The sequence below is a fragment of the Borostomias antarcticus genome (genome assembly GCF_949987555.1).
Source record: "Borostomias antarcticus genome assembly, chromosome: 18".
NCBI lineage: Eukaryota > Metazoa > Chordata > Actinopteri > Stomiiformes > Stomiidae > Borostomias > Borostomias antarcticus.
In genome coordinates this window covers 6,853,687-6,866,219 of record NC_140251.1, presented here as the reverse complement: position 1 = coordinate 6,866,219, position 12,533 = coordinate 6,853,687, and the positions used below count along the sequence as shown (strand labels likewise).

Here is a 12,533-nt window from a genome sequence, read left to right as displayed (position 1 = left end):
TTAGTACAAACTATAACAGAGATATTCAATCACAAAGAGAATCATGGAATCTGATCCAGCCAGCTTAATAGGCTTTTTTCGTATGGGGCAGGGGGGTCATTGTTTGGACGTTCCTGTAGCTTTCCTGCAAAAAGTTGACCAGGTTGTCCACCCAGGTTGTGATCCTTGAAGGTCCTAGATATCATTTCTGGTGCACAACCTTTTACAACATCCCATGTCTGATTTCCCCAAAATTGGGTTTTGCCCCCTGGGTACAGGCTATGTATATATGCCTTGCACAATTTTAACAGGTAACACTCAGCTACAGTAGTTGTCAGAACAGAGTGTCTTTAGCACAATATAGCCTACTCTGCTGACTTGCACTGAATCAGCCAGAGTTGCATAATCTTGACTTTTTCGAGTTTCTGATTGATATTGCTAGGCTACTATGAGCTATCAATTACACACGCCTAAACAATAATGAAATCAGCCCACACATAAATAATTAAAATACTCAGGTCAACTGCAGTACAAAAGGTCACCCTTGTAATGTACAAGATGAAAAAGTGTGCAGGAGGAAAAGGTTGCTCATTCAGACAACAAGAGAGGTCATGTGACTGCATGCCTCCGCACACGCAACTTCAATGTGCGTCATCAAGTTGCCTTCTTTTATGACATTTCTATTGAATGACTCAAGATCTATCAGCATAGCTTCTGCGAACTACTGGTCAATTGTGATCAATGTATTGGGCAACCCTCAATGTAGGGAGATGCCCTTAAAGCCAGTTACCACCCCCCCCTTCCAGAGGGACATTATCAGACACCCTCATACCTGCTTGGCATGCAGTTGAAAAGAGAAGCATCATAGGTGAGCTTGCCAATGTGTAAAAAGTAGCCATAACCAGTGATGGCTGGACAAGGACAGGATCATTACATTACAGTGACAGCCCACTACAGGTGCATCTCAGAAAATGTGAATATTGTAGAAAGTTCCTTTTCAGTAATTTAATTCAAAAGGTGAAACTTTCATATATTATAGGTTTATTACACATGTAGTGAAATATTTCAATGTTGATTGCCTCCATGCCACGCTCCATGTTGATACAGTAATTTGTGCAAAAGGAGCCCCCACCAAGTATTGAGTGTATAAATGAACATACTGAACATACTGTACAAAAGGCTTGAAATATTTTACTTTGTGTAATGGATCTAAAATACATGAAAGTTTCACTGTTTGAATTTTATTACGGAAAATAATGGACTTTTTCACAATATTCTAATTTCCTGAGATGCACTTGTATACAAGAAGGCCAACTGAGACAGAAAGTCATGTTGACCCAGGCAGTGTATGAGTCCCAAACTCATACACCAGTAGTATCGATAAGAGTATCGATAAGTATGAGTATGGATATTGATATGAGTATACAATATTGCTATTGGTATCGATACCGATAAAATCGATAAAATCCTAACAATACCCATCCCTATACATGATACAATTCTACAGTTTACATAGTACTGTATACACACACACACACGCACACACAACCAATCTATCTAGAACAAAATCGGTCTGCACAGCGAGAGGTCAGAGCATAACCTGTGCTGACCACCATCATGTGTGTGTGTGTGTGTGTGTGTGTGTGTGTGTGTGTGTGCGCGTGCATGTGTGTGCGCAAGCTGACCACCCATCATGTGAACTCTTGACCCCCTGCAAACAAGAGTCAGCACTCTCTCTATCTCCACACTACACAGTACCATGTCGCTGCTCCACAGAGATAACACACACGCCGAATCTCTGACCTCCTCCCCCTCCTCCTCCTGCTCTTCTCCTGAGAGAGAGAGCACACACGGGACACGTATCACATTCAGAGAGACCGCCACCACCACGTCTCAAACAGAGGCCCCTACAGCTCCCTGCACAAACTGATTAAAAGACTTTTTCTCCGGTCCGTATTCCTCTTCCTAAGCACCTGATCCTAACAAGGGTTTACATCTCCCAGCCTCCATTTCTCTAATCAAAGCCCACTGGTTGCATACGGGGGTTTTGTGTGTGTGTGTGTGGGTGGGGGGTTAGAACCTCTCGAGTCTGTTTACCGTCAGCTCACTCCATACGTGATGTTCATTTACATCTTGCGCACCTTGCTCCTGAGCTAAAAACGTGCGTGTAAACAGCGAGACATGGTACTGTAAGACCGTAAAGTTGCCACCAGACAGTGGGAATGTTGTGCGGTGGATTGAAACGAGGGCGAGGGCTTACAGAGAGATGGTATGAAGAAAAGACGGAGGGAGGGGGAGAGAGAGAGAGAGAGAGAGACTAAGAGGAGGAGACAGCCAGGAGAGCATGAGCACTATTGAACTGGGGGGTTACATAACAGCATACATGCCTATGTACACACACACACACACACACACACTAGATGACCCCATGTATCAACAATATCAAAGCCGCTGCCACTGCCTCTATTTAATCAAGCCGTGTCAAATCTCCTCAGCGTGACAGGTAGTCTATACTGAGGAAATACCCATTCATTCCCTCTTTGTCCCAAAAAGAGGAATGCCCAAAATAGCAGCCATTATGACATTGTTATGTAGCCCTACTAGCAACCCCCTTTCATCTCCTTCTCTCTCCCTTCCCTCCTCCCTCTCTGTAAAAAACCCTCTATCTTTCACCAAAACCAATCAGCTGTCACCTCTCCCCCACCCCTCAGCGTGTACAGTAGGCTTCCCTCTCTCCTGTGTCCTTCCCTCACCAGCCAGTACACAGAGACACACACACAGAGACATACATACACACAGATACATACACACACACACACACATACACACACACACACACACACACACACACACACACACACACACACATACAGAGACATACACACACATGCAGACATACACACACACACACACACAGACATAAGAGACAAACACACACAGAGACAAACATACACATACAGAGAGACACACACACACACACACAAACACACACATACTGAGACATACACACATATATACAGAGACATACTGTACATATATACAGAGACATACACACACATATACAAAGACATACACACACAGAGACATACACACACATATACAGAGACATACACACAGAGACATACACACACATATACAGAGACATACACACACATATACAGAGACATACACACAGGGCCTCGTCTCCTCTACGTGACCTTGACAGGCTAGGACTCCAGGGCTTGTTCTTTCTCCTCTCTATCTCTCCCTCTCTCTCTCTCTCTCCCCCTCCCTCTCTCTCCTTCTGTCTCTCCCCTTCTGTCTCTCTCTCTGTCCCTCTGTCTCTCTCTCTCTCCCCCTCCCTCCTTCTCTCTCTCTATCTAGTCTCTGTCTCTCCCTCCATCTCTTTTCCCTCCCTCTCTCCCGCAAGCCTGTCTGCCTCTTCTGTCCACCCTCCTGCTGTTTCTACAGTGTGCTCCTGTCCTCCTCTCCTGTCCTCCTCTCCTCCTCTCCTGTCCTCCTCTCCTGTCCTCCTCTCCTGTCCTCCTATCCTCCTCTCCTGTCCTCCTCTCCTGTCCTCCTCTCCTGTCCTCCTCTCCTCCTCTCCTGTCCTCCTCTCCTGTCCTCCTCTCCTGTCCTCTCCTGTCCTCCTCTCCTCCTCCCCTGTCCTCCTCTCCTGTCCTCTTCTCCTCCTCTCCTGTCCTCCTCTCCTGTCCTCCTCTCCTGTCCTCCTGTCCTCCTCTCCTGTCCTCCTGTCCTCCTCTCCTCCTCTCCTGTCCTCCTCTCCTGTCCTCCTCTCCTGTCCTCCTCTCCTGTCCTCCTCTCCTCCTCTCCTGTCCTCCTCTCCTGTCCTCCTGTCCTCCTCTCCTCCTCTCCTGTCCTCCTCTCCAGAAACACACAAAGGAAGAGGAAGGGATGGGGAAGATGGCACAAAGAAAAAAAACGATAAGAGAGAGACCTCCCCCTCTCTCCCGTCAGCCAGTGAGCACGGAGGAGCAGCAAACCATAAAAATAACTCAGGCCCCTCCGGTTTTCAACAATGTCACACCTTTTTATGAAGGGGGCCACTGTGGTATTATCATACCACCTGTCACACTCTGACATCACACTTCTGGGACCTCATCATTACACATCTTTGATTGATATAAATATCCTAAAGAATTATTCTTGAGTTGACGGATAAATAGGCGCAACACAAAGACACGTTCCAACGCTCTGTTACCTCTCATTCTAATCAGGTCCCCCAATCAGGGGCACTCTGGTTTTCTCTGTATTCCTCTTCTAAAGAAAATTACCTTGTGAGTCGATGTGTGATTAGGCTTTCCTCAAATCCCCTGTTATGGCTTCTTTCACTGGGGACTAGGTCTGTCTCTTTCACTACAGAGCAGTGAAACAGCGGGACTAAATCCTTGTTTCGTTGCAGGTGTTCATACAAAAGCCTATAATTACCTCTAATATCAGTGTTGTACGCTAATCCTCCAGCTCCAGTGATCCCTGACATTTTCCCAACAGCTTAACATATACCATCAATCTGTGTAATGAATCACAGTATTTAACAATGTGTCCTAGTGATCAGAGGCCAATTAAGTCACAATGTTTCAAAAAGTCGCTGTTTACTAGTGTGCACAGGAGAACAATGTCCTCTGCTCTGCCACAGCCACACTGGTCAAAATCACATTTCTATAATGTCTGGTATCCAGAAACTGACTGGAGCTTGTGATTCCTTGCTTGTAATTCATTTGAATTTCAGATTTTTCAAGACTTAAATGACTTTTATTTGTGATATCTCTTTAATAGCCATGTTCAGAGGTGACAGACTGCCAGGAAAGCTTTGTGTACAATTTTTTTTACTGTTCTGTAGGAACAAGGATGTAAAGAAGGACATCAAAAATGTCTATATTTAATAATCCCTATTACTCAAACCGCAGAAATCTTCAGACAATGTCTGAATGAGAGTGCAAGTCCATATTGCCATGCCATCTCTCTTGCCTCCTCCATCCAGTTCATTCATCTCTCCCAAACAGACATGGGCATTAGAGGGGTGGCACAGCTATCCCGCAAATTATTTCATATTCCACATTAAAATAACCATGAAGTGGGAGAACATCATCAATTTCTACAGGGCAATAACAAAGATGTTCCGAGCCCAGCCATCTTCAACTGACACGACAGTTCACACTTTATTAAAGCTCCTTCAGACTTTTCCCGTCCCTATTTTTCAATTTCAATCCTTTGAAGAGCCTTTTATGTGTTTATTGTGTGTCAAGCATTACCATAACACTGACATAAAGTGCAAACACTTGCAATCACACACGCTGAAATACTAAATGATTGCTTTAAATCCAGAAAGATGCTTCACTCACTCACTTACTCTCTTGCTTTCTTCTGGATCACAGGATTGTATGTGTCATAAGCAACTAGCAACTGGTACCTCCATCCATCTATTAATGAAAAAAATACCATAAGGGATGAGGCTATGGGCTACCTGACTGGCTGGATCTCAGTGCTGGCTCTGAGCACCACGTTTAGTCATTTTGATTGGTGGCCTGAGCCAGAGCTTGGATGAAAGCCTAAAACCCAAGGCCAGCATCAATTTAAATCAACGTTGAACCTGACCTGGTTATCACATATCAAACTATCCAGTAGTCTGAGGATGCCGAACCTCAAACTGGAAGCATAGAACCACAGACATCCAATAAGCTCAAGGATCCGTGTTATTGGCCATGGATATGGTACACACATACTAGGAATTTGACTAGGGTAACGTCTGCCGTACGTATGCCATTACCCTAGTCAAATTCCTAGTACTGTATGTGTGAACCATATACTGTACATGACCGATACGGATCTTGAATCTTGAACCTTCAGGAACTTGGTCTTAAAGGAGAACAATGGGCATTTGTTACAAAAAAGACACTATTCTGGAGGCTATACAACATGATGGAAAAAATACTGCAACCTGCTCACGCGCCCACAGATTGTTCAGACATGCCGGGAAACTGGTAGGTGTCAGTTCCTGACTCCCAATGGCGAAATGAATGGAGTATCGAATTTCAACTACTTTTGCATTTTAAATAAATCCACTGGAGCAGAGTGATCCATGACGGGATTTCATCGCATGTCAAGTCAGTAATCCGGCTCTTATATATGGCTGTATATCGCCACCATAATCATCTTCATCACTACTACTATTCATTTCACCATTGGGAGTCAGGAGCTGTGATGATGTGGCCAACTACCAGTTTCCCGGCGTGTCCGAACAATCTGTGGACGCGTGAGTAGGTTGCAGTATTTTTTCCATCATGTTGTAAAGCCTCCAGAATAATATCTGTTTTTAACAAATGCCCATTGTTCCCCTTTAAAAGTGAGCGCTGTAATGGAAATTTTGTATTACCAAGACCTTACCTGAACTCCTTTAACAGACTGTGTTGTTTTGGCCAGTCAGAACTGATTTTCTCATTGACTGCATAGAAAAGAACATTGTGCATACTTCTATCTTATGTTTCTAGAACTAAGTGCCCTTGATTCTTGATTCTTCGCTCGCATTCCACACCATGCCAATTCTCTGCTGCCGACAAAACAGGAATCTGTTTACTGTAACTCCTAACTGGGGCCGCCATTTTTCCGATTGCAGACTGCTGTGTGCACAAAGAAAACTGAGTTGGACGGTCCCCTTCTCGAGTTGGGTTACTGTATTGTTTGTATGTATTATGTAATAAACTTTGTTAAGCTTAGAACATCGGCATTGAATCTCTCCTGAACAATACCTTTGTCACAGAATATTCCACAGCAGTGCCAATGGACAATACTACCGGTTCAGGACTAGGCTAACTAGTATCACTTTCAAACACTAAAAAGTTCCTCTCCCCAATATTTCCACTACTATCCTAAATTCTTGAGAATGAATGACCCTGGTTGAACCATATTCCACCTGAATTCTTGTCTGATCCACTCTGAGTGGCCGTGAAGCTGTTATGGGCCACCACCTCTGGAGGACAGCACTGGCAAGAACTCTCACTCACAAAGGTCAAGGTGATTACATGAATAAAACATGAACAGTCAATCACCAGGCGCATTGCCCTCCACGGTCCCCTGGCAGCAAGAGGAGCCTGTCCCCCCTGAACTTTCCCGTCCCGTCCTCCTATCCTGTCTCTCACCCCTCCCGCTCCGTCTCTGACCTGTCCCCTCCTCCCTCCCCATCATCAGTCAATACTCACTCCTCTCCAGCAAATCCAGCTCAGTCAGTTAATGAATGTAGCCATCAATCTATGTAATAGGCCAGGGAAGCTCTTTATTTCCTGTGCCATGGGACACCAGACACACACCTGTTTTTTGCCAAGTCCAGACCTGTGCTGTGTGGATAGGAAGGAACACTGTACACCGACTGGCCTACCACATCTGGCTGTCCACCAGTGGGACAGAGGACTTCTAGCTGCTTCCGGAGAGTCAGCCAGGAGTACCAGTGTTCCAGTCTGGCCTGGCCCCTCACGTTGCATGCTTTTATAAGTCAGTTCACCAGATTTAACACACACGAAAATTATGTCCTTCCAGATTTTCAAGAAAAGTAGCGATGTTCAAGAAAAGAACATTCATAGTCTTAGCATCAACACAATATCGCTCAGAGTGGAGTATAGTGTATGCCATGAGTGACCACTTTCTAACCTATTGCACTAGAAAGCTGCATAGAGTCACATTTGACGGACAGAAAACTATCAAAATCAGATCTCTTAAACGGTACACAGCAGACCAGCTCAGAGAGAAAATCCAGATGCTGGATTGGTCCTCAGTTTTAAACAATAGAAAGGAGAAATATCAACCTGGCTTGGGAAAACTTCAAAAGCCTGTTTCTTTCTGTCATTGATTCAGTGGCTCTTGCAAGGTCAATCAGGGTAAGGCAAACATCTCATCCTTGGTTTAACTCCAAGGTACTTGAAGCCATCAGTGCTAGGGCTAAAGCCATGTCCAAGTACAAACACTCAGGAGACCTGACTTCTCGCAGTTTCAAGCCTGTAGGAAAGAGGCCCAGCGTTCAGTCAAGGAGGCCAAAAATAATTACTTCTCTGAACAGATAAGTGAGAACAAGGATAACCCCAAAATCTGTGGAAAGTTCTAAAAAATCTTGGATGTGTAACTAAGACGAAAAACTCTTGTAGTTCATGCATTACTCTCTCCATAGATGTAAAAGAGGTGAATAAAAAGGATGAAATTGACAATCATTTCAATGTTCATTTCACCTCAGTTGCTCACAAACTTGTGGAGAAGCTTCCACCCAGCCCAGGTGTGTACGGGCCTGAACTTATTCAAAGTTAGGTGTGATTCCTAACTTTCTTTTCTTTTAGTCTTGTGTCAGTTGAAAAAATTGCCAGGATGTTAAAGGACCTTAACTCTGCTAAAGCTACAGGGCTCAATAATATCTCAGCCAGGTTCTTGAAAGTTGCAGCTGACCTGATAGCCCCTTTGGTTGCTCATATTATTAATTTGTCCTTAGAGCAAGGTACAGTTCTTGATGACATGAATGACTGAAAAGTCATTCCACTTTTTAAGAAAGGTGTCAGGTCTGATCCGGGAAATTACCGACCGGTTTCTATCTTGAGTACAGCCTCTAAGGTCCTGGAGAAAGTGGTACACGAACAGTTCAGTTCGCTTCTGATTCTAAACTGCTATATGAATTCCAGTCAGGCTTCAGAAAGTCCTATTCAACTGACTCTTGTTTGCTGTACTTGACCGACTTCATTAGAGGTGAAATAGATGTCGGCAAACTCTGTGCCATGATTTTAATTGATTTACAGAAGGCCATTGACACTGTCCATCATAGCCTACTGTTCAACAAGCTGTTTGCTTTAGGCATGAGCCCTCCCACCTTAAAATGGTTTGTCTCCTACCTGTCTGATAGATATCAGAGGACCGAATTCCAAAGTCTTCTATCCAGGGATCAACCTGTAACATGTGGAGTACCACAAGGGAGTGTCTTAGGTCCATTATTGTTGTTAATCTATATCAACGACATGAAGTCAGCTTGTAAAGAGAATTTGTTTCTATATCTATTTAAGTCTCTGACAAAGATGAGCTCAAGCTGCAAAACACTCTGCAGGAGGAATTTTGTAACATCAAAGATTGGCTAGTAGACAACAAATTGTCTCTTCATATGGCTAAAACAGAATTTATAGTGTTTGGTTCGAAGCCTAGGCTGCATAAAAAAAAAAGCTGTCTGGCATCAGTCTTGGGGGGCAGGCGGGCAGCACTTCCCTGCCAAATCTTCAGTGACCTATTTAGGTTGCTCCCTAGGTAGCAATCTAGATGGAGGGAGCATGGCACTAAAGATCATGAGCAAGGTAAATGGCCGACCCAGATTCTTAGCAAGAAAAGCCTCATTCCTTGATTCAACAAGTCTTCGACTGCTTGCTTATTCTTTGGTTTCTTGCTGCTTTGATTATGGTCTAGGTTCTTGGTACAGTGGGCTTACTAAGGCCCTTAAAGACAAACTGCAGGTTTCACAAAATAAACTAGTCAGAGTAGTACTAGGTCCGGCATCAAGGGATCATGTGGGGAAGCAACAGTTCCAGCAGCTGGGCTGGCTCCCCCTAGAGGCTAGGGCAGTTCAGCTCCAGCTCAGGGTGGTTCATAATGTTTTGAACAACAGAACTCCAGCATACCTTGAAAGTCACTTTAGCACCAGAGCTAGTACTGCAGACCTGTATCTGCCCAGGTTTAAGACAAACATAGTGCTTCCAAATATAGTGGAGCGGTGAATTGGAACAAGTTACCTTTGCATGTTAAAAGCATAGGTAACCAGCATGGTTTCAGAAAAAAAGGTAAAATCCTGGCTCATGGAAAAATTAGAATCATAGTAACTTTAACCTGTACTTTTTCCATGGTTGTTGTTAGTTGTTGTCTGAATTTTATGCTTTTAATTTATGCCACTAATATTGCTGGATGTTGCCCAGCCATGTGCTCTACCCTGTCCATCTGTACTGTCATAACATCAAGGTCCACAATGGAAATAAGTCGATGACTGTATTGTGTTAACCTTGACAATGTCTTTTTTAAGCTATTGATGTAAAAATCAAATTAGTTTTTTTTTTTATTTCTTGTCAACTAAACTAAACTAAACTAAACTACACACATCAGAGATACATCAAATGTTCAATTCACTGACCAAAACGATATGGCTGATGGAGACATTACAGACGGTATCAATTCTGACTCAAATAAAATACTTACAGTAATAATATATCAAATACATATAATATCAGCCATTTGCTAGTTGCTCAACTCTTTTGTATTGTGTCTGTAAATGTAAAAGATTATAACTTTGAAAAACTTGAGAATGTTTGCCTGAAAGAAAAAATTATCCATATATGGAAGATTGTAAAATGAAACAAAACTCTTAACTCTTCAAAATAAAGCCAATATTCCTGTGAATTCAGCTTTGATGTCTTGAACAAACTTTTTCCAAACATATTGAGGAGGAATAGGCCTACGTCTACTAATCTTCTGGGATTGGTGGATGGGAGATTGTCACACACGACCGAGCCCTGTGTCCTCAGCCAGTAATCGATATGCCCCACACCTCTCTCCCACTTCACACACCTCTCTCCCACTTCACACACCTCTGTCACACTCCACCTTCGCACGCCGGGAGAATTTTAAGGGCAGAAACGCGGATGGGAACCAGCAGCGGCGAGGTAGGCTACTCTACCTACGACCAGCATCCATCGCTTAACCACCAGTCAACACGCACTCACGTGGTCACCCACGGTGCGCGGTGACACGTGTTAGGCTATATTGCATTCTTGAAAATGTCAATAGTCAAAAGGCTAGATATCTCCTTTCATTCACTGATACCGTTCATTCTTTGTCTGCCACTCATCGACAAGCAATTTTGAGCTGCGTTTGTTCTACTACTTGACTGTTGACAACGTGCCATGCACACACAATGGGCGTTAACTGACAGTCACCATTGTTAGTCTACGAAAACATTTTGTTATGTACAGTATGCCTATAGCCTACTACTGTCGCTCGCTAACAAACAATCTGTTGAACAGATACTCTATTCTGCTCGCACGCACCGTAGCAGTGACAGTGCACGAGACCATTATCGCACCAGAAGGGAAATGAACAGAAATCGCCCCTCCTCTCCTCTCCCTGCTCTCCTCTCGCCTCCTCTCCTCTCCCTGCTCTCCTCTCGCCTCCTCTCCTCCCTGCTCGTCCCCTCGCCCTCGGTAGCAGGCAGCAGGTGTTATCCGTATAACCTAGAGCTTTCGGTGGTATATTACAACCGCCCCCCGGTCCCAGAGCGAGTTAAAGCATTCTGGCAGCGGCGGGGTAGAGGGTAGAACATCGGACACCCAGAAATCACGCCTCAAAAACACGTGGGAGAGATTTACTCAAATAAATGCCCCCCCCCCCCCCGTTTTCCTCCTCACCCCCCTCTCACCCAGAGACCGCGAGTAGCCTACTACTATCCCTCTCACTTGGGGATGCTCAATACATTTGACAAAAGCCGACCGTTGGGGAGCAATGTGAGGGAAGTAACGTTATAGCAGCCTAAATTCTAGGATAGAATCTAGGATATCTAGTAGGATAGAGAAGCTTTGACCTTGTCTTCCGATGCCCTTACAAGTGAACAGCCTAAATGTCCAAAAAGGACAAACCAAACACCAACAAGTAGCCTAGCTATGACACATTTATAAATCAGTGCACACAGACCAATGAAGAGACGTTATAATCAGCCTACTACTGGCTGCTAGACATCACATCTAGGCTACAATATGACTTCCAATGACAAGAGTAGGATCTACAATGACATACACACGCATTAATAACATACAGGCCCTGTTAATATCACTGACAGCGGTGGTTAAAATGCATTGACGGCAACAAGAGTCTGTATGTGACAATGACCCTCAGGATGAAGAGAGCAAATAAAAGCTATTAACGACGATCAGAAACAACGGGTTAAACGGTGTCTAGGCATGATGAACACCTTGAAACTGTCAAGGATACGCTTCTTACCTTTGCTACTGTCCTCTTCCCTGTTCAAATACATGGCTATGAATTCACCCCTGGGTTGTGTGATGGCGTTGTCAATCAGTGTTACTCCTCCCGCGTCTGGAGAACTCCGGGGTCGCGTGCTGCTGGAGCTGTTTATTGTCTTGTTGCTCGGCGAGAGTGCGCGCGCGTGCTTCACTAGCCTAGATCCTCCCAGTCCGCTCGAGCAGGTAGGCAGCCAGTCAGCTGCTCTCTCTCTTTCTTTTTCTTTCTTTCTTTCTTTCTCTCTCTCTCTCTCTCTCTCTCTCTCTCTCTCTCTCTTTGCACTCTATCTGCTGTCTCTCTCTCTCTTTTTGCTCTCTCTTTTTGCTCTCTTTCTTTTTGCTCCCTCTCTCTCTCTCTCTGCAAACAGTGACGCTTAGAGAAGTAGCCACGGGAATCGGAAAGTGGCATTTATAGCCTATGGAACAGTCTTGAGAAGGATTTGACCGCCCAGATGTACCACAAACGATGCCATATTATGCCCTATGCCTCCCACCGCCTATACGTGCTTCAATATTAATATGCCGTCGTTGCTGTTACAA

General features: G+C 44.3%; 1 protein-coding gene across 1 annotated transcript in view; it reads right to left on the bottom strand.

The window, feature by feature from the left end:
* Positions 1-12,007, bottom strand: part of syt7a (synaptotagmin VIIa) — a gene marked incomplete at both ends in the record, with an annotated part of 89,671 nt that extends 77,664 nt beyond the window's left edge. The window contains one exon of the mRNA XM_084452930.1: positions 11,974-12,007. Within this exon, the coding sequence (XP_084309056.1) occupies positions 11,974-12,007 (34 nt within the window). The remainder of the gene's footprint in view (positions 1-11,973) is intronic.
* Between the last annotated feature and the right edge of the window lie 526 nt (positions 12,008-12,533).